Source organism: Xenopus tropicalis, chromosome 1, assembly GCF_000004195.4.
Source record: "Xenopus tropicalis strain Nigerian chromosome 1, UCB_Xtro_10.0, whole genome shotgun sequence".
NCBI classification, from domain to species: domain Eukaryota; kingdom Metazoa; phylum Chordata; class Amphibia; order Anura; family Pipidae; genus Xenopus; species Xenopus tropicalis.
The window spans coordinates 21,986,158-22,013,660 of record NC_030677.2 but is presented as its reverse complement, the minus strand read 5'-3'; the positions used below and the strand labels follow the sequence as shown (position 1 = coordinate 22,013,660).

The following is a 27,503-nucleotide window of genomic DNA, read 5'->3' as shown; positions in this document are numbered from 1 at the left end:
GTCATTTTCATGTGCATTAAAGCAAACAGTAACATTATTAAAAGGAAGGTTTTATGGTCTATGAAGGGATATCAAACCTGTGACTCCCAGAACCCTCAGTCAGTGGCAATGAGATTTTAATGACATTATAACTTTTGTTTCCCCTTCTGCACTTCTCTAGTTTGGAGAACTAGAGAAGACTGCTATCTAGTTGCTATGGCCATTGGTTTTAGCAACCTGGCATTAGAATGATGTACAAGCAGGAGAGGGATTGAACAGAAAACTATAAACAATAATAATTATTAGTTTGTTTGTTAAATGAGTCTTACAGCCCCCCAGCCATTGTCTTTCCTCGGCCTGAGATAATACCCTTAGCACTTACTGTATCACAGGCCTTATTTAGTGATGATGTCTCTATAACACAGACCTGGCTTTTATAGTCAATGTAACCCTTCTCTTAGCCCTGTCTTTAAATGGATCCTACATCTGTGGGGTACTGCCGATCAGCAGTTACATGCAGAGTATAGAGGTGCGCACCACATATCTAGGAAGGGAATATAACAAATAAATGCAATAATAAAGTGGCAAACTGAAAGGGGGTCCTGATAAAAAATATCATGCCAATCCAGCAGTTCCACCTATGATATAATTAGCACATTAATGGTATTACATTCCAAACAAAGGCACCCACTGCTTTAAAACTAGGGATGCACCGAATCCTGGTTTTAACCCCTTCCGATCCTAATCAGCATATGATAATAAGGATTCGGATTCGGTTCGAGATTCGGTCGAATTCTTCTGGGTGGGTTCGGAGGTTCGGCCAAACCCAAAAAAGTGGGTTTGGTGCATCTCTATTTAAAACCTTTATTACCGCTTGCCTTCTAACCCTTTTGCCCTATTGGTTGCTTGGTTTAAACTCCCTGCCTCCATCATCAGCCAAAGGCTGCCAGGAGATGCTGAGGGTTATATCTCACTAACAGCTAGAGAATTGTTGGGCTGGGATCTAAATTACGGGGCTCCACTTTGCCTCAGGCCCCACTAATGGAGTCAGCTGCCCTTTCTAAATAGACAACAAAATAAACCCAATTATTTTCCCCCTTCAACACAGTCATACAGGTATGCCACCAATACAGTTCCATGTGGCCAGCAGCAAGTCTGCAGGAAGCAAACCTTTCTAGCAACCAATCACCAGATAGTTTTACATTGACAGCCATGCAGGTGAGACCCCTATACATCACTATGCCAGGCTACAGTGCCAACCAAACAAGCAACTGTTGTACAACTCACTGGGAAACACAATCTGGTCATTAATGCAGATACTATTACTTCTTGTGCCTGATTTACTAACAGTGGGCAAAGTGCTAGCTGCAGAAATGGGTGCAAATGTGCATCTGTATAGAAGCCATAGAGATGGCACTTACTCCTGCATTTACTCACCTGTTTAGCTCAGGGTTCTCTTTGGCTTCTGCACCCACACATGATTTCATTGGTGACAATGGAGGGCATATAAGAGAATGGCCAAGATTGACACCCCTATTGACGAGTATGTAATTAGTGCAGGATTTACTTACTCCTACTAATGTAAAATGTTGTGCCATGCACTGGCAGTGTCATCCTGCACCTGGGGCAATAATAAGTGCCAACCTATACCAACATTTGCACAGTTTTTTGCCCACTGTTAATAAATGGGAGCCATTATCCCATGTTGATAGATCCCCAGTATTCTGTGTACTATGGATACAAATAATAATAACCCACGTAAGACTGAGATTGCTGCATCCGAGCAATCACTTACCTTATGTCCTGCCTACACATGGTCCTCCTCTCGAATGAAACCGCCAGCGACTGTGATCTTTTTATATTTGTAGCCATTAGGTAAAAAACATGGTCCGGAAGGCCAGACGCATGCTGAGCAGAGGGGACGAGTATTCAGAACGGTGCAGATAATGGGGAGGGGAAGTAGAAGTTAACGGTGACTTCTGTGCCGCTCTGCTCCACGCCTTGCTGCGAGCTTCAAGGGGAAAAAGCTGAACTAATGCTGCTTGTAGGGTGGACACAAGCGATGGAGCTGGCCGGTGACTTATTTCCTGTCTTGTGGCTGCAACTTCCTCCTTCCTGGGGTCTGCAACGTGCATTTATCAGATGCAAGCGTCCTGGCCGTAAGCCCACGGCTTTACTATGGGAACCCAGCCCTGAGCCAATTGCTGCCTTTTAAAAAAATAAAGAAATCACAGGGGGATTTCCGGGCGGGGACCACATTACTTTTATAGAGAAAGCGCTTCCCCATTTATGAAAAAGGGAACTGAGGGAAGGCACGCTCACCTGAACTGGCCTCAGTCTAGCCTCTCCTCTAATGTCTGCTAACGGCATGGGCAACAGCGGCCATGCTTTCAGCCAAATATGTCATGGCATTGCTGAAATGTAGAAAAATCTGACCTCAGAGTTTTTTAATCCTATACTAATGGACTTGTAAATGGGTAATACTAAATGTTGTTTGTATGCTTTAGAGCAGGGGTGTCAAACTCAATCACATAAGGGGGCCGAAATCTAAAACAGGCTAAGTCTGTACGGCTGGCTAAGATACTGTACGGTCAGGCACAGTCACCAGGGGCCACATAAAACACTTTAGAGTGAGGCAGACTTGGGGAATAACACGGCTGCATTTCATACACCTCTGTGCAACGCATTAAAATGTTGAAGCATAAGGGGCACCTCCTATTGGAATGGGGTTGCAACTTGGACACCCGTTAGATTGGTGTTGAATACAACACACCTATTAGAATAGTTTTGAATAAGGAACACCTCCTATCAGACGAGGGCAGCATAAGGTGCACCTCCTATTAGAATAGTGTTGAAAAAAGGGCAATGCCTAACATTTCATAAGGGGCCCCTCCTAATAGAATAGTTTTGAATAAGGCACACCTCCTATTAGAATGGTGTTTAATAAGGTGCCCCTCCTAATAGAATAGTTTTGAATAAGGCACACCTCCTATTAGAATGGTGTTTAATAAGGTGCCCCTCCTAATAGAATAGTTTTGAATAAGGCACACCTCCTATTAGAATGGTGTTTAATAAGGTGCCCCTCCTAATAGAATAGTTTTGAATAAGGCACACCTCCTATTAGAATGGTGTTTAATAAGGTGCCCCTCCTAATAGAATAGTTTTGAATAAGGCACACCTCCTATTAGAATGGTGTTTAATAAGGTGCCCCTCCTAATAGGGCCACAAACTGCCACTTGGGGTAAGGTCGCATTGTGAGTCGCATCCCTATTCTTTTCTATGGGGGTCACAAGAAGTGGATAATGACAGGCACATCCCCTCCCAGGCCTATAAGCTCATTGTGCCTGAAAACAACCATATATCTTGCTTGCTATGTAGGGATATTACATAATACACTTTGCATATTTTGCATTGGGAGGGAAAATATAAATAAATAAAAAGACAAATGGTTACTAGTATACGTATAATACAGCACTGATCTAGGAAGTTTCCTCTCAAGGCAACTTCCTAGGCGCCACGTATGCCATCCCACCGGCGATTTACATTTTCGCCGGTGGGATGGCATTTCATGGAGATTAGTCGCCCGCGAACAGGGAGATTTGTCACGGGCCACTAATCTCCCCTTGTGCAAGAGCCCTAAAAGTCTACAGTGAGGTCAGGGCTCTTCTTTGTTCTTTTCTATGTGAAAAGAGACCCCCCACTATCTGTCTATAATCCCCTCTAATGTACTTGTAAAGGGCAATTATGTCCAGCACCTTTTCTTCAGATAAAACAACCCCGACCGTGACAGTCTAACCTCATAGTTTAACCCTTCCATCCCCTTTACCAGTTTAGTTGCAGTCTCTGCACTCTCTCCAGCTCATTAATATCCTTCTTAAGGACTGGAGCCCAAAACTGCCCCCCATACTCAAGGTGAGGCCTTACCAGGGACCTATAAAGGGGCAAAATTATGTTTTCATCCCTTGAGTTATTATACAAGACAGCACTTTATTTGCTTTAGCAGCCACAAAAGAATGCTGCCTAGAGTTACACAGCTTGTTATCCACAAAAATCCCCATATCCTTCTCAAATAAGGATATCCCTAACATGTGTTTAACTCACATTTATATTATTTCTACCAAAGCTCACATTTATCAACACTGAACCTCACTTGCCAGTTTGCTGCTCAGTTTCCTATTTAGTTAAATAGCTCTGCAGAGTGGCAGCATCCTGCATGAAACATACAAATGAAATACAGCTAATAGTTTTCTGTACAAACAATACCCTATATACCCTTATAACTGATTCGCTAATATTACATAGAGTGTCCCTAACAATGGACAAATTTGCTTTTAATATTCATCTTGCAGCTGACTGATCAAAGATAATTGATGATTGGTTGCTATGGTAGCTCTGTATCCTTTTATGGCATGATTGCCACCCTCCAGTTGGTGCTGCCTTACAATTTTTTTTTTTTTATAAAACCTCTCTTCTATCCCCAGAAGTCATAGGCATTATGGTTGAACGTTACATAGTTACATAGTTACATAGGGTTGAAAAAAGACCAGTGTCCATCAAGTTCAACCCATCCAAGTAAACCCAGCGCACCCAACCCACACCTACCAATCTATACACTCACATACATAAACTATAAATACAACCACTAGTACTAACTGTAGATATTAGTATCACAATAGCCTTGGATATTCTGATTGATCAAGAACTCATCCAGGCCCCTCTTAAAGGCATTAACAGAATCTGCCATTACCCCATCTCTAGGAAGGGCATTCCCCAACCTCACTGCCCTCACCGTGAAAAACCACCTACGCTGCTTCAAATGGAAGCTCCTTTCCTCTAATCTAAAGGGGTGACCTCTGGTGCGTTGATTGTTTTTATGGGAAAAAAGAACATCCCCCAACTGCCTATAATCCCCTCTAATGTACTTGTACAGAGTAATCATGTCCCCTCGCAAGCGCCTCTTTTCCAGAGAAAACAACCCCAACCCTGACAGTCTCACCTCATAGTTTAACCCTTCCATCCCCTTAACCAGTTTAGTTGCACGTCTCTGCACTCTCTCCAGCTCATTAATATCCTTCTTAAGGACTGGAGCCCAAAACTGCACTGCATACTCAAGGTGAGGCCTTACCAGGGACCTATAAAGGGGCAAAATTATGTTCTCATCCCTTGAGTCAATGTCCTTTTTTATACAAGACAGCAACCATAATGCCTATGACTTCTGGGGATAGAAGAGAGGTTTTATAAAAAACGTGATGGATGGATGTATTTTTTCAACCTAAAAAAGACTAAGTCCAGACAAAGTGCATCATGAAGTCTGGAGATACCATGAGGGAAAGGCAAGACAGTTCCTGTTTTCTAATGAACATGATGAAAAATACAATATTTCAAAAGAGAGTCACCACAACCATGTGAATATGCCAGGTTCACACGGTTTAGTAGGTTTTGTTCCTATAGTAACATGTACCACAATCCACCCCTTACAACCGCCACAGTCGTCCCAAGCTCTGTTTTGAGAACTAATGTTGGCCATTCAAACAGAGTGTGAAGTGCATCATCCCATAGATGAATATAAAGATATCACATGGTGTTAATATAATCTCATGTCTATGAAGATTCTCATTCATCCAGGTCATGATATACAGTATCTAGTAGAATTAAGTCTAAAACAACTGGACTTTTCTGAGTTTAAATACCGGGGAATTCCCTACCAGTCATTTGAACTGAAGAAGCCACTCGGATGAGTGGTGAAACGTTTTCAAGAAAAACTCAGAAAAGTCCAGTTGTTTTAGACTTAATTCTACTAGATACTGTATAATATAATCTCATATTATTAAATATATAGTGGTAGGGAGAGATGGTGCCTATAGTAGCAGTGGGGGGATAATAGCCTCTGGGAAGGGACTGTGGCTGTGGCATAGTAAGGAGAGATGATGCCTATAGTAGCAGTGGGGGGATAATAGCCTCTGGGAAGGGACTGTGGCTGTGGCATAGTAAGGAGAGATGGTGCCTATAGTAGCAGTGGGGGGATAATAGCCTCTGGGAAGGGACTGGGGCTGTGGGATAGCAGGTATAGTAGGGAGAGATGGTGCCTATAGTAGCAGTGGGGGGATAATAGCCTCTGGAAAGGGACTGGGGCAGGGGGATAGCAGGTATAGTAGGGAGAGATGGTGCCTATAGTAGCAGTGGGGGGATAATAGCCTCTGGGAAGGGACTGGGGCTGTGGGATAGCAGGTATAGTAGGGAGAGATGGTGCCTATAGTAGCAGTGGGGGGATAATAGCCTCTGGGAAGGGACTGGGGCTGTGGGATAGCAGGTATAGTAGGGATAGATGGTGCCTATAGTAGCAGTGGGGGGATAATAGCCTCTGGGAAGGGACTGTGGCTGTGGCATAGTAAGGAGAGATGATGCCTTCCGTGCTGGGGACAGTAGCCTCTGGAAGGCAAAGATGGCTTTTTGTCATGTCCAGTCACTATTGTGCTCCCATCTCCACCCACATTTGGTACATACATATTTTGTAGAATTGAGAAACCTGTTGCTGAACCCCATCTCCCAGTACTCCATGGCAGCCACAGGGAGTTGCACTTCAGCAGCAACTTTTTCAAGGATAACTGCCTCCATCTTTTCCTGCTGTTATTCTCTTATCCTACTGTCACCATGTTGCCCTACTATACCTGCTATGCTACTATCTACTCTGTGGAGTGCAGAGCCCAGGCCAATTCTCTTATTAGCAACCGTTTATCGACAACCCTGCTGATCGTAACACCAGAGAATAAAGACACCAACAACCCCTATATGTAATAAAAGGCACTAAATTTGCCCAGGAGCAGTAACCCATAGCAACCAATAAGATGTTTGCTTTTAAACAGGTGTCCGGTAAATTCTACCTGCTCATTGGTTGCTAAGGGCTACTGCTCCTGGGCAAACTTAGTGCCTGTTATTACATAACCTTGTTAGAATGAACAATCACTAAAGTAAATATTGCTGGGACATATCAGAGGAAATTGGATGAGAAGATTGGTTCCATGTGTGGTACATTTGGCTCAGATGGGCCCCCATGCCCTACAATGACACTGTCAAACAGATCAATATCACACATAGATATAATTGCCATGTTGGGAGGTGGTGCACTGTGTGAGGTTTCATCTTACCTCAGATTGCCGTTATGGCGGGAATAAGCCTGGGATAGGAGAAGATATCAGGTGTAGATGTGGCTGCGCTTTTATCAGACAAAAAGTCTCGGTAATTTCTGCGTTTATCAGTAGGTGATGTGACGGGGAGAGGTTGCCAGAGGGCAACCGACTGCTAGAAATGATTAGTGAAAATACTAAAGAAAACCACATATTTCCCCTCACGCATTTCCCCTCACGCAGAGCAGCTTCTGGAGAGACAGTGACTGCTGCCAGGCCGTCGGTTGCTTAAACTGACCAGACATAAAATGACTCCTGAGAACAAAACACAAACATTCCAACAAAAGTTCCACACAAGTGTTTCATTTGCTCTTCATTTGCAACGACACTGGCAGCCATCACTTAAAGGGGCAGTATGCCAATAATTTCAATGCTGGTTCCATGAATAGGGTGTGTGCTGAACATTTTGCATATAGGTTTATAGTAGAGCAAAACAATCTGTTAGACACCCTCTAGTGATTATAATAGCCGGCCTGGGGTACTATTCTAGCGAATGTCACACTGCCATCTTTTTGTCTGTCCTAGGGATCACTGGCAGCCAGTCTGGGCTGCGCACATGTGCAACATACAAAAATAGCTCTTGTGTTGCTATACAGCCCAACGTGTTGCTGCCTATTCTTTTAACCCATGCCACCTATTACTTTACGCCACTTCCAGCCATTCCCTTAGCCTTGTCCCATTTAACATAGTAACATAGTAACATAGTAAGTTGGGTTGAAAAAAGACATACGTCCATCAAGTTCAACCATAATGCCTATATACAGTGGAGGAAATAATTATTTGACCCCTCACTGATTTTGTAAGTTTGTCCAATGACAAAGAAATGAAAAGTCTCAGAACAGTATCATTTCAATGGTAGGTTTATTTTAACAGTGGCAGATAGCACATCAAAAGGAATATCGAAAAAATAACTTTAAATAAAAGATAGCAACTGATTTGCATTTCATTGAGTGAAATAAGTTTTTGAACCCCTACCAACCATTAAGAGTTCTGGCTCCCACAGAGTGGTTAGACACTTCTACTCAATTAGTCAACCTCATTAAGGACACCTGTCTTAACTAGTCACCTGTATAAAAGACACCTGTCCACAGAATCAATCAATCAAGCAGACTCCAAACTCTCCAACATGGGAAAGACCAAAGAGCTGTCCAAGGATGTCAGAGACAAAATTGTAGACCTGCACAAGGCTGGAATGGGCTACAAAACCATTAGCAAGAAGCTGGGAGAGAAGGTGACAACTGTTGGTGCGATTGTTCGAAAATGGAAGGAGCACAAAATGACCATCAATCGACCTCGCTCTGGGGCTCCACGCAAGAACTCACCTCGTGGGGTGTCAATGATTCTGAGAAAGGTGAAAAAGCATCCTAGAACTACACGGGAGGAGTTAGTTAATGACCTCAAATTAGCAGGGACCACAGTCACCAAGAAAACCATTGGAAACACATTACACCGCAATGGATTAAAATCCTGCAGGGCTCGCAAGGTCCCCCTGCTCAAGAAGGCACATGTGCAGGCCCGTCTGAAGTTTGCCAATGAACACCTGAATGATTCTGTGAGTGACTGGGAGAAGGTGCTGTGGTCTGATAAGACCAAAATAGAGCTCTTTGGCATTAACTCAACTCGCTGTGTTTGGAGGAAGAAAAATGCTGCCTATGACCCCCAAAACACCGTCCCCACCGTCAAGCATGGGGGTGAAAACATTTTGCTTTGGGGGTGTTTTTCTGCTAAGGGCACAGGACAACTTATTCGCATTAACGGGAAAATGGACGGAGCCATGTATCGTGAAATCCTGTACGACAACCTCCTTCCCTCTGCCAGGAAACTGAAAATGGGTCGTGGATGGGTGTTCCAGCACGACAATGACCCAAAACATACAGCAAAGGCAACAAAGGAGTGGCTCAAGAAGAAGCACATTAAGGTCATGGAGTGGCCTAGTCAGTCTCCGGACCTTAATCCAATAGAAAACCTATGGAGGGAGCTCAAGCTCAGAGTTGCACAGAGACAGCCTCGAAATCTTAGGGATTTAGAGATGATCTGCAAAGAGGAGTGGACCAACATTCCTCCTAAAATGTGCGCAAACTTGGTCATCAATTACAAGAAACGTTTGACCTCTGTGCTTGCAAACAAGGGTTTTTCCACTAAGTATTAAGTCTTTTTTTGTTAGAGGGTTCAAAAACTTATTTCACTCAATGAAATGCAAATCAGTTGCTATCTTTTATTTAAAGTTATTTTTTCGATTTTCCTTTTGATGTGCTATCTGCCACTGTTAAAATAAACCTACCATTGAAATGATACTGTTCTGAGACTTTTCATTTCTTTGTCATTGGACAAACTTACAAAATCAGTGAGGGGTCAAATAATTATTTCCTCCACTGTATAACCTGCCTAACTACGAGTTGATCCAGAGGAAGGCAAAAAACCCCATCTGAAGCCTCTCTAATTTGCCACAGAGGGGAAAAAATTCCTTCCTGACTCCAAGATGGCAATCGGACCAGTCCCTGGGGCAACTTGTACTAAGAGCTATCTCCCATAACCCTGTATTCCCTCACTTGTACTGAGAGCTATCTCCCTACCCCTGTATTCCCTCACTAGTACTAAGAGCTATCTCCCCTACCCCTGTATTCCCTCACTAGTACTAAGAGCTATCTCCCCTACCCCTGTATTCCCTCACTTGTACTGAGAGCTATCTCCCCTACCCCTGTATTCCCTCACTTGTACTGAGAGCTATCTCCCCTACCCCTGTATTCCCTCACTTGTACTGAGAGCTATCTCCCCTACCCCTGTATTCCCTCACTTGTACTGAGAGCTATCTCCCCTACCCCTGTATTCCCTCACTTGTACTGAGAGCTATCTCCCCTACCCCTGTATTCCCTCACTTGTACTGAGAGCTATCTCCCCTACCCCTGTATTCCCTCACTTGTACTGAGAGCTATCTCCCCTACCCCTGTATTCCCTCACTTGTACTGAGAGCTATCCCCCCTACCCCTGTATTCCCTCACTTGTACTGAGAGCTATCCCCCCTACCCCTGTATTCCCTCACTTGTACTGAGAGCTATCTCCCCTACCCCTGTATTCCCTCACTTGTACTGAGAGCTATCTCCCCTACCCCTGTATTCCCTCACTTGTACTGAGAGCTATCCCCCCTACCCCTGTATTCCCTCACTTGTACTGAGAGCTATCCCCCATACCCCTGTATTCCCTCACTTGTACTGAGAGCTATCTCCCCTACCCCTGTATTCCCTCACTTGTACTGAGAGCTATCCCCCCCTACCCCTGTATTCCCTCACTTGTACTGAGAGCTATCTCCCATACCCCTGTATTCCCTCACTTGCTAAGAATCCATCCAGCCCCTTCTTAAAGTTATATAATGTATCAGCCAGCACGACTGTCACCCATCCCATTAGCTCATTGTTAGCCATTCCATTAAACCACTGCCACCCATTGCTTCACCCTATGCTACCCTCTTCCTTAGTCTACTGCCACCCTTTCAATTAATTTTCTGATTCCCTTTCCTTTATCCCACTGCCAACGCCCTTATCCTAGTGCCTCTGATTTCTTTATCTCACTCCCACTTATTCCTTTACCCCAATATACAAATGGTTCCTTACCCTGCTATTTTTTTTACCCCATTGCTACCCATTATGTTGGACCTCTACTTCCCATTCCTTTACCCCATCACCCCCATTCTTTTACACCACTGCATCCCATTTCTTTATCACACTGGTGCAATTCAATGATCACAATGGTGCTCCTTCCCATACACCAATGCCACCTATTCCCTTACCCAGCTTGCCCTACTGTCACCAGTTCTCAACCCCCTGATTAATAATGTAATGTAAAATGTAACCTTATAAACAGTGCTGAGTGATTTCATTTACAAAAAATAACTCACTGAATTTAGCGTAGTTAATGACAAAATGCAATAAAGTATAAGGGTATCAGAAGTCATGTTGGAGTTCCATGACCTGCATAAAAGGACTCTTTATATGCCATGAAACTCCTTATATGTCACATTAACGAAATTTATTTTCAAGCAAATGGCTAAGAGGTCTACGTTGGGCCCCATTACCTATTAAGAGTTATCAAATGCCAGTTGTAAAACTACCCATGCATGGTGGAATCAGCTCATTTGGTGAGATCGCCAAACAGGCATATCTTGAATTAGGTCACCAACATGGTGGGCCAAATCATGATGATCCAAATCATCCCTTGGGCCAACGGCTGGATCATAATTGGGGCCTACTCGGAAGGTTCAGACTGGGAATCAAAATAGACCCTGGCATCTCAAGTACACAGAGGCCCAAACAGCCCCCCCAGCCCAATAAATAGTGAGTGTCTATGGCACCTTACTGCAGCCCCTCTGGCATTTGCCTGAACCCACAGATTGTCAGTATGGGCCTGTCTATGGGGGCCCGTATCGGCCCGTGTATGGGGACCTTTGGAGTCCTGGCTGGCGGGAAGCTGATTTTTTACTGCATTGTTTAAGTCAGGACAAGCAGAGCAGAGAATTATAGGGACACATACATTTTTTTTCTTCCTCAAATTTGTGTCCTTATTCTTTGTGCAAAATCCAGGGCTCTTTCTCTAAGTGCAGCCCTGCTACTATCAGGCCAAATATGGACAGAACCGCAGAAATTAACCATTACGCTAAGCATCACTTCTCCTGGGAAAGATGTGAGCCCCCGCTCTAACTCAGTGTTACTTCTGTATGAGATGAGGAAACAGACCAGGCCAAATGTGCTGCTTATTGTCTGCTGGTTTCCTACTTCTAGTTTCTAGGGTCAAAGGGCCAAAGAGTGGAAACAAAAAACCTACACAGGCTGACACGTCTAGAAAATCCAGCTAGCAATGTAACAGCAATCAGTGCAGCCCCTCAACATGCATTAATTAGACATGTCCCCTCAACATGCATTAATTAGACATGTCCCCTCAACATGCATTTATTAGACATGTCCCTGAATTTTCAAGTGATCTGATCATCCTAACATTGTCATGGGTCACTGTTCAGCGGTCTGCAACTGCTGTTTCTAGGGGTTACAGGACCAAGACAGATGTGATGTGTATAGTGCACTTAATGCCTGATTTTGTTGCTTGCAGTTATAGAAACTAAGCAAGTTTTGTCCATTACTAATTACCCCTCTGCTGGTCATTTATTTATTTTTAGTCAACGTTCTTCAGGCCAATTCCAGTGGGTAGAAAAACACTAGAAATCACCCACATGTCTCTGCCCTTAGACGCTGAGCCTGTGTTACCCTACATCAGTGCTCCCCAACCAGTGGCTCGTGAGTAACATGTTGCTCCCCAACCCCTTGGATGTTGCTCCCAGTGGCCTCAAAGCAGGTGCTTATTTTTGAATTCCTGACTTGGAGGCAAGTTTTGGTTGCATTAAAACCAGTTGTACTGCCAAACAGGACCTCCTGTAGGCTGCCAGTCCACATAGGGGCTACCAAATAGCCAATCACAGCTCTTATTTGGCACCCTCATGAACATTGTTCATGCTTGTGTTGCTCCCCAACTCTTTTTACATTTGAGTGTGGCTCACAGGTTAAAAAGGTTGGGGATCCCTGTCCTACATAATAGAAAGACCACAATTATGATAAGTACCCTTCTGTAAAGAAATCCATAGACTGATTACAAGGGGTTGTACAGAGAGTACAGTACATAAACACCATGCAATCCATGAAGAACCTGCTCCTTATTTACACTTCGCTTATTCTCACCCAGGCTCAGCAGCTCCATAAAAAGCTTTATTGTACCCAAGCAGCTTACATTTTTCTGCCAGTTTACTCATTTTTAGTAATTTTCTGCTAGAGCTGACAGGTTTAAATACCCCTTCTAAATGAAGTCCATTAGTTTAGCCCTCCAGCTGCTTATTGGTCAGCCTCTTTTCCTTGAAACTCCTGATGAATGCAGCCAGGGATTCTGGGGCTCTAGAAATCCACCCCGTCCCATACATGTTAGGGCCTCATCGGGGTTCAGGCAATAATGAAAATCAAGCCACAAAGTAACAGCTGAGTTCCTGATTCCAAGCATATATATAACATTATGATTAATGGAATTTTTCTTTTCAGCCAGTAGCGTAGCCTAAGGACATTCTATGGGTTATTCTACAACAATCCACCCTTTATAGGACAGAACTGCACCACAGCAGGGAGTCAGTCAGCAAACTAAATGGAAGGAATGTCTTCCTATGTGGCTCCCCTATGCTGAGGGTCTGGGGCATGAGCACCCGGACCATACCTACAATCAACTTTTTATATCATGACCCCCCGGCTGTTTGCTATCAGGAGCTACGGCTGGCAAGTGTTACTCTAGGCATGGCAGCCATTACACAAATAATAATCACACCTTTTCACTATTATACCTGCTATAGAGCCAATATTACAAATGTACTGTCAATGTAGTTGCTGGTCCATTTTCAGTTCTTCCCCTCCTGGCCCACAAATCTACACCCTCCAGCATGACCATTTACACCCCTGACCCATGCCTAACCCTTCTCCCAACATAGGCACAGTCCCACTAGGACCTGCCCTGATTCACCCAGTCCCAGGTCCAGACTGGAATACAAAATAGGCCCTGGAATTTCAAATGCAAAGAGGCCCAAACAGCCCCCCCAGCCCAATAAATAGTGAGTGTCCATGGCATCTTACAGCAGCCCCTCTGGCATTTGCCAGAACCAACAGATTGCCAGTCCGGGCCTACCTAGTCCCCACACACTTACATACCTGCAGGCGTTATATCTAGCAAACTGGCAACTGGTTTGGGTCACAGCTGACACATTTATCAAAATATGCAAGACTTAACTGAAATCGGCATCACATTTGTTTTCCATGACTGGCGTAACTACAGAGGGAGCAGACCTTGCAGTTGCAGAGGCCCCAGGAGTGTAGTGGGTCAGTGAGTACCTACTTAATGACCAGTTTCAATATATCTTGGTAGAATAGGTACATTTACAAATGACCATCCTGTGGAGCCCGGTAACATATACTTACCTCACTGATAACTGTGTGTGTAAAAAAAAATTTGAATGGGTTAATCACGTTCAGATGAAGTCAAGGCAATAATCTAATTTTTTCCATGTATTTTCAAGCAAGCTGAGACAGACTGCAGTAAAAAATGCAGTGTTGCTTTGAGCCATTCTCCGTGCTGAGGGAATTATTATTTAAAAAGATATATATATAGCGGTCCATCAAAGGGAACAACCTTCTACCTGAGGTTACAAACACAACTTGCCCAAACCTGCAGATGAAACAGAAACTCCCTTACAGAATACTTTTGAACGCAGAAAAGTGGAACAGTCCCAGTATTTCGGTACCCTGTATATAAATAGCAGCTGTGGGAATTTCTGCTTCTTGGTTTTTCTTATTATTTTTTTAAGATTCAGGAGTTCCCCGAGATGTTGTTTCCTATTGGGAGAGAGAGGCCAGCAGTTGGATATACGATGGTGAATATACCTGGGTTCTAAGTTCCAGACACCCAGGGGGCACCCAGATTCTGAGTGGGGAAGGAGGAAGATCTTTGCTGATCCACACAGTTCAGGAACTATCCATGGGCTGCTTTATGGCGCTTTTTTAAAACCCACAAGCTGCTAGGTACAACTGCTGGAACTTCTAAGAAAGAACCATCCTTTGAACTTATGTGCCCACAAATTTTCCCTCTAAAAAAAATATATTAAAATAAAGAGATTGAAAGTGGCACTACATACCCCCCAACTGTCCCGCTTCCCACGGGACTGTCCTGGTTTTAATAGCGTATCCCACTGTCCCGCATTTTTATGGCTGGGCCGGGCGCTCCTGCTCCTTGTGCGGCGGCGACAGGCCCATTTATAAGGTTGCACCCCATGGGTACGTGTGACATCAATACGCATGGGGCGCAACCTTATAAAAGGGCCTGTCGCTGCCACACAAGGAGCAGCATATGGAGCAGGAGCCGAAAAAAGAAAAAGCCGAAAAAGAAGACGATGACGACTTCGGAGGCACTTTCTATGAGGCAATTGGGGGCCCTGTCTATGGGGGCACTTTATATGGGGCACTGTGTATGGGGGGTACAGTCTATGGGGGCAATTGGGGGCACTGTGTATGGGGGGTACTGTCTATGGGGGCAATTGGGGGCACTGTGTATGGGGGGTACTGTCTATGGGGGCACTGTGTATGAGGGTACTGTCTATGGGGGCACTTTCTATGGGGGTACTTTCTATGGGGGCACTTTCTATGGGGGGTACTGACTATGCCTGCACCAAATCTTTTTGTCCCTCTTTTCATTTTTCAAATGTTGGGAGGTATGGCACTATTACGATGGTCTTATTTACTTGGTGGAGAGTCAATAGGGCTAATTTAAAAAAACAACACCCCGGGCAACGTGCTACATTCGAACACATGTTGCCGTGTTTTTTTACCCACAATATATTATTTCTTCCCAATTGCTTGAGAGTTCCAGCATCATTGCTGCTAAATGCTTTGGTGAAGTTGCAGCACTCCCGGCACAGCATGGCATCAATAATGGCATTACTGAGTGACTCTCTGGACCCAATTCAGTTGTTGTGTTGGCGCAACCCATTAAGGCAAGTAACTTATTGAGGTAGTGTTAATTTCAGGATTCTCTTGCATTATTCCACAATGTATTGTAACGTGCTCAGACCCCACAGATAAACGCAGCCCTGCATAGTCGTGGAGTAAGCCCCTGTTTTCCCTCCGGCCATCATTACCTATATACTCACACCTACAACAACACCCTGGGTGATGTGAGAAATAGGCAGGTTGGGGCGCAGGTATGTAACTAATGACAGCCTGGTTGGGGTAGGAGGTTTGGGTCAGGCACAACACAAGCCAAGTATTTGTCTACCCCGCATTCCTATAGAGCAGCCTGAGTGGGTGCAATGACACACACAGAGGGTGTAAGGGGTGTGGATAGAAGTAAAGTAGTTTTCTAAACAGTGTCCAGGTGAGCACAGCAAGGGCAAAGTTTTAGCACTTTGTACTTTGTATCTTTTTCTCATTGCACAGTGTTGTTATTTTTCCTTTTTATTTACACATGGAAAGAGAAAAGGGAACATGTAATTAAAGGGAAACTCTACCCAAACACAACTTAAGCTTTTTGAATAGACAGCAATATATACTTATATGCTTTGCAATATACATCAATTAAAAAATATGCAGCCTTTTCATGAATTTTTAATGTAATAATATAGTTTGGAACAGTTCCCTAAGCCCCACCCCCTGTTCCCCTGCTGATCTGGCTGACTACTATGTGACTCATCCTCAGCCTGCCTTCAGCCTGCATCCTCCCAATCCCACAATTCCCTGCATACGTGGTGTCCATAAAGAAAGGAACATCACAGTGCAATGCATTGTGGGTTATGTAGTTCCTGCATGCTGTCTGTAAGCTGTGGAGAAGTTGTTAGAATTTGTAACATCAGTGTTTTAGTCCCTCCTCCCCTGCCAGGATTTCAAATGATGCAGAAAGAGGAGAACTGTTTTGCAGCAGGATTTCAGCATATAAAAATGGTATTTATTTATACTTTTTGAAAGGAACAGATTGTTTATGTGTTGTGTGGGGTTTCTGGGTTGTGTGGGCTCCTTTAACAAATTTTGGTTATAGACCTGGCGTTCCCCTTTAAAGTGATACTGGCATGTAGTTGTTATTGGGCTGGGCACTCCTCCTCTTCCAATTGGATCTCGAGTTTAGCAAAGTGGCAGGAGAGAAAGAAGACGGGCAAAAGGTAATAGAGGACTGGGATAAAAGCTCAATTTTGTTGAGAAGAAAGGAGAAAAATAGTAATGTGTCAGTACATTTAATGTGCAGCATCAAAGGCATCCTGTCATTTCTTAAAGGGGAAGAGACACATGGAGCGAACATCAAAACAGCACGTGTCCCACAGCCATCAAAGTCTTCCTAACATATTTCAGAAGCATTACGCAGCAGAAGAACTTGTCCTCACCTTTGCCCCGTGGCCTGTACAAACAATTATTATTTTCCCCTTACCTACTTCCTTGTCATTGCCCCAATCACTGTCAGTTACGGCTCATTAAATAGGAAGTGGCAGAGCTGTTATTTATGCTGCTTGTCTAACCTGAGGGGAATTACAGCCCATACTGGCTATGAAGCTCCGGGGAATCCCGTTATTCTTGCACTTTTGTGCTGCAGCACCTCCTGTTTGTGGTGTATAAAATAATAATATAATATGCCTAGCATTTAAATAGGATATACATTCGCTTTATGGTTCAGTCAAACATATTGCCATTGGTTGTTACACAGGGGGCTTTCATTATCTGCATATTGGCATTTATTCATAGCAATGGGGCAGCCATGATAGTTCTGACGAGGGAAACGTCATTCACAAAGTGTAATGTTGGCCATACACAAGTACGGATGCAACCGTTCCTCACAAGAAGGGACCGGCCCTAACAAGAAGGAACAGATTGATCATGTAAGGGGGTAGGGAAGTGACACAATGGAGGCAAGGATTTGGATGATCCGGGATGGGCTAAAAGCATGCACTGGGGTTAATTACAAATTTACTGTTGGATACACTGTCCCTCACTACTGGTCCCCCCGAAAACCATGGGCCCCAGCCAAAACTGCCCTTTTGCTAGTCCACCAATAACCTTAATACCAGGCTCAGCCTTATATTTATAAAGCACCAACATATTCCACATATTCCATATTGTTAATGGGTGTATACAGTAAACATACAGATTACATATATAGATTGTAAGCTCTATGGGGCAGGGACCTCCATCCTCTTGTGTCTTTGACTCTTAACTTATTGCAACTGTATCTTGTATTTATTTGTATTTATTGTTATACTGTGTATTTATCTATTATTATCTTAATAACCCCCTGTTTGTATTAATGAATTCTACTGTACAGCGCTGGGTACATAAGTAGCACTTTATAAATAAAGTTATACATACAAACATACAAGTCAACAACCAATAGCCAATACAGGAAGTAAAGAGGGCCCTGCCTAAAAGAGCTTACAATCTAGTCACCTTTGTTGGTGATTTAATGGCTAGGCTGGGGAAATACCAGTAATGTGACAAACCTGTACATAGGCAGAGAAATAATTAAAAATTCTTTTATGTTGTGTTTGTAAAGCAAAATAAACTTCACTATATAAATTATATAAATCATGTTTCCTTCAGTCTTGGAATTACACAGTCACAGTCAGCAGGCAGACTCCATTTTGTGGACACTGTTATTAAGGCAAGTTTTGTTTCACCCCAAAATCTTGTTTATGTGCCAGAATGGGGGACCTGGTGCCCATGCCCATCCACTGGCTACACAATTAGATGGTGAGGAGGGAGGGGAAAGTGAGTGCTGAATGGAAAGTGAAAGCAACTGTCTGTCCTGCCTCTATGCCTAAGGAACAGAGGCGGGGCAGGCAATATATGATTGACAGCTGGGATTTTTAAATGCCTTTATAATGAGTATGGTTTTTTATGTCTGGGTGACAGGTCCGCTTTAAGGCCTAAATCTGTCCCATGGGAAGGCACAAGTGACACGTAATATAAATCTGTGTTATTAAATTGCAAGAATAAGGGCAAGCCCAGTCCCCTTTTCTTGCTAGAGACCACTAAGGTTCAAAAGTGCAAAGGAGAAACTTTTTTTATTGGTGTTTTCATGCCCTTTAATCACACAGCAATGCTGATATTTCCATTTCCTGCGTCAGACCCGAGCCTGCTTACTGATCCCCCCGAGCGCACAGGCAGCAGATTCACTGAGCGTCACATTTCCTTACAGACTAACTGCTCGTTTTGTGATCACAACTCACCGCGCTCACTATCAAGTTGGCACAGACACCAAAAAAAAGATAATTGTGGTTACGGGGGTTTTTTTTCGTTGTTCGCAGGAGGAAGATCCGTTTCCTGCAGGTTATTTTTATCTTTCTGTATGTAAAAGTGAAACTATAAAAAACACCCTATAAATAAACAAAACTTCTACGCAAACCACTTTTTCCTCTTCAGATCAATTTTTTGAAAATAAATCAGCCAGAGTTTCGGGTATTATTGCATTTGACCTTAGTGGGCGAGGCAGAATTAGGCCACATGTACGCACTTGGTAACACCTACGGCTGGTGAGACAGATGCTGAATGCTGGGGTATACCTGTATTGGTAACTCTAACAGTGCCACAGGTTAAACAAGGGTGCTGCCATCAGATGCACAAACATAAATCTAGAACAGGAGTCCCCAAACTTTCTTACTCGTGAGCCACAGTCAGATGTAAAAAGACTTGGGGAGCAACACAAGCACCATAAAAGTTCATGGAGGAGCCAAATAAGGGCTGTGATTGGCTATTAGGCAGCCTCTATGTACCCTATCAGCTTACAGGGGCTTTATTTGGTAGGAAATCTGGTTTTTATTCAACCAAAACTTGCCCCCAAGTCAGGAATTCAAAAATAACTCCCTGGTTTGGGGGCACTGAGAGCAGCACCCAAGGGGTGCCCTGAGCCACTGGTTGGGGATCACCGATCTAGATGTTGTCACGGGTGCCACAGAACTACAGATTGCCAGTCGGGGCCTGGGTTGGCCAGTACATGGGTGCCCTATAAGGTGCCCCTAAAAGCCTGATTAACAAAGGGTTGCATTGGGGGAAGGTTCTTATAGTGAAATAGCCCTATGTGCCATTACCCTAAGAAGGAACAGTCGGCAATAGGAGGGCAAAAACTGGCAACAGATAACTGGTTTTGCTGCTTCTTTTGGTATCTAAGCATGCAATGTCTCTCTTCCAAGGGGTATGTTAAGCACTAGTATTCTGAAGATTGCTATGGTGGTTACCAAACTGCTAAACCAGTTCTGGTTCTGAATGGCATCTGAACAGATATGTCAGTCTATAGGTTTATAAACCATAAACCCATATTCTCAATTAGGGTTACCTCCTCTACCGGCTTTTTTCACTGGGCAGGGGGCAGACAGTGATGTCACGGGGGCGGAGAGGAGGTGGGGCTGTGACATCACAGGGCAAGGAAGAGGCAGGTCAGTACCATCACTGGGCGGGTCTATGACGTGGCGATTGCCCAATCGACGCGTCAATCTCAGTGAGTCCTTCCCGGTTTTGCTCATTTGGAAAACTGGGCAGGAGGTTCTGACCCAGACAGTCCTTTCGGAAACCGTGCTGTCTGGGCCAAAACTGAACAGGTGGCAACCCTATTCTCAATTACATTGCCAATTGTAAGCTCTACGGGGCAGGGGCCTCCTTCCGACTGTGTCTCATACCACATGGCACTTATTCCCTGTGCATTTATATATATTTATTGTATTTACTTATTATAACACTTGTCCTCCCTGTGTGTAATTGTGTATATTGTAAGACTGTACAGCGCTGCGTACCCTTGTGGCGCTTTATAAATAAAGTTATACATACATACATACTAATGATCTCCCATGTGTCTGGCTCAGCATACCTAGGCATTCATACTGCCCCATGGATAACACTATATTCAGAAGTACAAAACACACTTTAAAAGTGCTTTATGGTAATAAGGATTGCCTCCTCACCCCTTTAATGCTGACGATATATTGAACCCACATCCTGCATGGCTAGCTAGCAATTCATTTAGCTGCATGGTGCATGGCTGCAACTAAGTAACTTTATTCTGTAGCTGCATCTAAATTAACTGCTAGTTAGCCATGCAGGATGTGAATTAAATACATGGCCGGTATTAAAGGGGTGAGGTGGCAACCCTAACCTTAAGTTTGATTTCACTGTTGTAGAGTCAGGAAGGATTTTCCCCCCTCCCTGGCAATGGAGTGTGTGTAACTTTAAGAACCACAAAGTGCTTGTAACTTTAAGAGTTCTACTTCCTGTTATTTTACAGTAGCCCCGGCTTTCCTGCTGTGTGAGAGAGCTGCCGAACTCTCTATAGGGCGAGACACCTTCCCTTTAAAGGAGTCATATGCCCCTATATACAGCTCTGCTCCCCAGGAGAACAATCAATGGACCTTGCGCTGAAACACATTCGGCCTATTATTTGAATTAAAATAAAATGTTCTTTTATTTTTTATTATAAATCAGCAATTCTTTTGCTTTCTCGCACATCTTCTCATTAGTTAGCTGAGTTTACCTAGAGATGATGATATCTGTACAAACAGCCCCCTCCCTTTACCATTTGTTGTGACTGTTTTGGCATACAGATAAGCAGAAGCACTTTACCCAGGGGGATTATGTGTGCAGTGGAAATTATCTGCCTCGCAAGGGCCAAACATGTAATGACTTCAGTTCCTGTTTGTCCTGTTTAGTTCAAGAAATAAAAAATGGATATTTTTGTGATTGAAACAAGAAGCAGTGAATGCAGCACAAACCCTATTCCAATTTGTGCCTGTATGTTACCCAACCACTTAGAGTGTAAGCTCTACGGGGCAGGGACCGCCTTCCTACTGTGTCTCATACCACATGGCACTTACTCCCTGTGTATTTATACTTATTTATTGTATTTATTATAACACTTGCCCTCCCTATGTGTAATTGTGTATATTGTAAGATTGTACAGCGCTGCGTACCCTTGTGGCGCTTTATAAATAAAGTTATACATACATACATAGCACTGGTGTTCAACAAGGGGTATACTTCCCCTTTAATGCTTAAAGCATATAAAGAAGTGAGCAGGTAAAGGGCAGACACAATCTGAAGCCTCAGGAAGATGCAGTGCAGAGCGGTTTATCTGACAGGCTCACTCAATGGTCCCAAGTTGCAGACCCCAAAATTTACCAGAAAGTGGGTGTGGCTTCAGGCTGTTATATGTATGGGGCCTAGTAATAAACCCTACACAAAGAAGCTGAAGTGATAATGATGAAAGCACTCCCCCTACTGCACTTCTTGGTAAAGTCCAGTTAGAAAGCTGGTTGCCCCAATCTGTCCTTCCTAAGGATATGAACCTGCAGCAGAAGCCTCAGCCTACAGGAAAAATGTATACAGGTAAATGTTTTTGCCCACAAAGTGCATGACCCCCCCAAGAGGTAGTATTATTGGTGACTCCCAATTTAAAAACTGAAAAGGACTGACATGTCTGCTGTTGTAGTACAGAAGGGCTTCATTATTCCAATCACAACAGCAGCTCTGACTAATCCCGGCCGCTGCCGGACGCACTGGCATGAATGGGAGGATTTTCCTATCAATGCAGCTGCGGTCAGGATAATGGAATTCCAACCCCGTATCTGTACAGATCCCAGTTACAGGCCATAATAACCTGATTTGCCCTGAGCTTTGCATATCCTCATTTGCTCTAAATTAATTCTTAATTCAAAGCCCTAAGGGAAAGAATTAGGGCTGCACCATATCCAGGATTCCGTTTGGGATTCAACCTTTTGCAGTAGGATTCGGATTTGGCCAAATCCAAGTGCCGAACCGAATCTGAACCCTTAAAATCAGGTGACTTTTTGTCACATAAACACAGAAGTTTGACATTTTTACTGTGTGCTTCTTTTTAACCCTTACGTGTCATATGCAACTTAGGATTCTATCCGGTATTCGGCCGAATATTTCACAAAGGATTTGGGGTTTGGCCAGAACCCAAAAATGTGGATTCGGTGCATTCCTAGAAAGAATGATTGCCCAGATACAGTTTAAGGGAGATTGCTTATAGGCTGATAGTGTATTTATATTATATACAAGGTTTTAATATATGGTTATCTCCAGTTCTGAGTGATAGATGATAGTTAGTAACCGATCTGATGATGGTTTCGCTTCGGTAATCCAAAGACGCGCAAACTTTCCTCCTGCAGGCAACTTATATAGGATATAACATATACAGGTATAGGACCTGTTATCCAGAATGCTTGGGACCAAGGGTATTCTGGATAAGGGATCTTTCTGTAATTTGGATCTCCATACCTTAAGTCTACTAAAAATCAATAAAACCTTAATTAAACCCAATAGGATTGTTTTGCCTCCAATAAGGATTATTTATATCTTAGTTGGGATCAATTACAAGGTACTGTTTTATTATTACAGAGAAAAGGGAATCATTTAACCATTAAATAAACCCAATAGGGCTGTTCTGCCCCCAATAAGGGGTAATTATATCTTAGTTGGGATCAAGTACAGGTACTGTTTTATTATTACAGAGAAAAGGGAATCATTTAACCATGAAATAAACCCAATAGGGCTGTTCTGCCCCCAATAAGGGGTAATTATATCTTAGTTGGGATCAAGTACAGGTACTGTTTTATTATTACAGAGAAAAGGGAATCATTTAACCATGAAATAAACCCAATAGGGCTGTTCTGCCCCCAATAAGGGGTAATTATATCTTAGTTGGGATCAAGTACAGGTACTGTTTTATTATTACAGAGAAAAGGGAATCATTTAACCATGAAATAAACCCAATAGGGCTGTTCTGCCCCCAATAAGGGGTAATTATATCTTAGTTGGGATCAAGTACAGGTACTGTTTTATTATTACAGAGAAAAGGGAATCATTTAACCATTAAATAAACCCAATAGGGCTGTTCTGCCCCCAATAAGGGGTAATTATATCTTAGTTGGGATCAAGTACAGGTACTGTTTTATTATTACAGAGAAAAGGGAATCATTTAACAATGAAATAAACCCAATAGGGCTGTTCTGCCCCCAATAATGATTATTTATACCTTAGTTGGGATCAATTACAAGGTTCTGTTTTATTACTACAGAGAAAAAGGAAATCAGTTTAAAAAATTCTGTATTATTTGATGAAAATGGAGTCTCTGGGAAATGGGCTTTCCGTAATTCGGAGCTTTCTGGATAATGGGTTTCCAGATAAGGGATCCCATACCTGTACATGGTATTGCTTCCTGCATAAAACGCTGAACTGCTATGGCCATTCTTTTCGGATAATCTCCCCACTAGAGGGCACTTTTTATTTTATGAGACTGGGGGTGCTGAATCCTTATCAGAGCAATCATGGCTGCTCTCACTGATAAACTATTATAGACTGATAGATAGGGCTTTCTAGGCAGAAATACCCATGACAATATGATTTATTGATTATATACGAATATTATACAGAAGTCCAGCTTCTGATGTGCTGTCCCTTTCATTTTAAAGGCAAAAACTTCCCCTCTAAAAATGTATTTCTAGAGTGAATTTATATTCATTCATTATATTTATATATGAGGGAACGTTCCCCAGTGCAGTTTATGCCAGTGATTATCACTGTTTCCCAGGTTATGGGCACATGTGAATCACTTCCCACACCTACAGACAAAAGGATTCCCATGATCAGGCAGCCGACAGACAGACAAGCCCAACAATTACAAGTCTGCATAACTATACAGGTATGGGATCCCTTATCCGGAAACCCGTTATCCAGAACATTCCGAATTACGGAGAGGCCGTCTCTCATAGACTCCATTATAAGCAAATATTTCAAATTTTTAAAAATGATCTCTTTTTTCTCTGTAATAATAAAACAGTACCTGTACTTGATCCCAACTAAGATATAATTACCCCTTATTGGGGGCAGAACAGCCCTATTGGGTTTATTTCATGGTTAAATGATTCCCTTTTCTCTGTAATAATAAAACAGTACCTGTACTTGATCCCAACTAAGATATAATTACCCCTTATTGGGGGCAGAACAGCCTTATTGGGTTTATTTCATGGTTAAATGATTCCCTTTTCTCTGTAATAATAAAACAGTACCTGTACTTGATCCCAACTAAGATATAATTACCCCTTATTGGGGCAGAACAGCCCTATTGGGTTTATTTCATGGTTAAATGATTCCCTTTTCTCTGTAATAATAAAACAGTACCTGTACTTGATCCCAACTAAGATATAATTACCCCTTTTTGGGGGCAGAACAGCCCTATTGGGTTTATTCAATATTTAAATGATTTCTAGCAGACTTAAGTTATGGAGATCCAAATTACAGAAAGATCTCTTATCCAGAAAACCCCAGGTCCCGAGCATTCTGGATAACAGGTCCCATACCTGTACAACTTAATTCCAGTCTGTACCCCGATATATTTCCTTTATACACAGCCTGCTGCATGCCAGCCTGACCCAGTTATGGAAGAAAGGGCACTGGCGATTTTTCTTACAGTTCAACAATACCTCTATTCATTTCCAGCATACCGCATTCCATTTTCCAGTTGTATATATATAAATATATGTGCTTGTCATGCATGACTTTCCTACTGTCTGGGGAATCATTTCTCATACACGAAGTTCCATAATCCAAGATTTGTGCATCGGGCCCTAAGGGCACTTTTACAAAGGAGCGCAGTGTGCACAAAGCATTGAACTGCCGATTTATAAATGTAGGGACAATCACTGAGTTTACAATGAAACTGATGATTTCACACAGTTTAAGGGCGAAGACACATGGAGCTACTAGTAGCAGCTACTTGTCAGGGCTACTAAAATAGACAATGCTGATCATTTACTGATAATTGTCTCTACTTGTGTTTTAGTAGAGGCAATTCTCAGTATTGTCTATGGCAGGGGATTTTCTGGAGTTTAGTAGCCGTGGAAAAAGTAGCTGCTACTAGTAGCCCAGTGTGTCTTCACCCTAAGTATTCGGCATAAAGTCTTTAATGGCGCATATGCTCTTGTCTTGCAATTAAATATCGATACAACAGAAAGTATTGTAACAATTTTACTCCTTACTACATGGGTCCCCAACCTTTCTTACTCGTGAGCCACAGTCAAATGTAAAAAGACTTGGAGAGCAACACAAGCACCATAAAAGTTCATGGAGGAGCCAAATAAGGGCTAAGATTGGCTATTAGGGGCCTCTATGCACCCTATCAGCTTACAGGGGCTTTATTTGGTAGGAAATCTTGTTTTTATTCAACCAAAACTTGCCCCCAAGTCAGGAATTCAAAAATAACTCCCTGGTTTGGGGGCACTGAGAGCAACATCCAAGGGGTTGGGGAGCAACACGTTGCCCCTGAGCCACTGGTTGGGGATCACTGCCTTACTATGATGCATGGGGCACAGTTATCCCTGCCGGGGGTGTAACTACAGAGGAAGCAGACCCTGTGGCTGCAGGGGCGGGGGGGGGGGGCAGAAAAATAGGGGGCCCCATGAGGCCCTAGTTAATAAACAATTTCAATAAACACTGGTAAAATAGGTCAACTTCCAGACATTAGTGGGTCCCAGTAATAGTTACGTCACTGTAAATAATCACAACTAATATTCTGTTTTCTACAGTCGCTGACTTTCTCCTAAACAAACCAACACCCTAATGTACAATCTAAACTCCAGCATTTAATGATAGATGCAGATCTTATAGAATCTACTGGACCCAAGATCACAATGTTCTGTTGGGCAACTGCAGATACTGATTCCTAAATGTGCCCAATACCTTATTACCTACAATTACATGAGGCTCCATAATGTACCAAGATGCCAATGCCCAGCTGGAGCCTGCCAATACTGAAGCATTCCATCACATACACACATACATTCTAATGTATAGAATAGTAAGTCTGGTGGTAACAATATAAAATATATATGGCTGATATTCAGTTTTACCCCCTACAACAAGACCCAGCATCAAAGCAAGAGACTAGGGGTTGGAAGTTGTAGCTGAACAACAGATGTACAGTAGCAGCACCTGTGGGTTAGCCAGCACTCTCCCGGCCGGGGATATATATATATGTGTATAGGGGTTGGCGGTACCAGGCAGGTGCATAGATAGCGCCCCCAGTTGGGCATGTAGGTAACTTAGAGCGGTACCTGGCGAGAGAAGCAGGGCAGCAGCAGGTTCAGTAGCAGCACGTCTTTATCGCATTTCACACGATGTCTGCACTAGTCGCCATTCTTCCTGGTCCAACGAGAGCCTACCGCGGAGTTATGCAGCTACGAGCAGGAAGGGTAAATTGCCCCAGAGCGCAACACTGGGTTCACTGCAGCTCTAGCCCCGCCCACTGACTGGCATGGGCGGTTCCCAAGAGAGAGAGTCCCTCCCCTACCGTGCTGTTACCTGTCCGACTCCAACCTACTCAGCTCCGGCACCTCTCCGTGTATCTGCCCTCACTGCATTGCTCTCTGCCGCCTTCTAATACTGCGTGTGGTCTTATTATTCTCTCCCTTTCTGTACTGAGCTCCTACACATTCTTTATTACTGTACAACGTACTGTAGCTTTATTTGTCTGTACTACTTACTGTATCCCCCTCTTCTGTACTACTTACTGTATCCTCCCTCTTCTGTACTACTTACTGTATCCTCATTCTTCTGTACTACTTACTGTATCCTCCCTCTTCTGTACTACTTACTGTATCCTCCCTCTTCTGTACTACTTACTGTATCCTCCCTCTTCTGTACTACTTACTGTATCCTCCCTATTCTGTACTACTTACTGTATCCCCCCTCTTCTGTACTACTTACTGTATCCTCCCTCTTCTGTACTACT

General features: G+C 43.3%; 1 protein-coding gene across 3 annotated transcripts in view; it reads right to left on the bottom strand.

The window, feature by feature from the left end:
* sh3bp2 (SH3-domain binding protein 2) overlaps positions 1-27,023 on the bottom strand; it is a 47,957-nt gene extending 20,934 nt beyond the window's left edge. The window contains exon 1 of one of the 3 annotated variants that reach the window (XM_002940959.4): positions 26,827-27,023. Coding sequence is in view for 2 of the 3 variants with exons in the window: in XM_004911265.4 (XP_004911322.1) it covers positions 1,775-1,851 (77 nt within the window). In the remaining variant the exon portion in view is untranslated. Of the gene's footprint in view, positions 1-1,774; positions 2,251-26,826 lie in introns of those variants that run through there. The other 2 variants (XM_004911265.4, XM_004911264.4) reach the window with 2 other exon arrangements.
* Between the last annotated feature and the right edge of the window lie 480 nt (positions 27,024-27,503).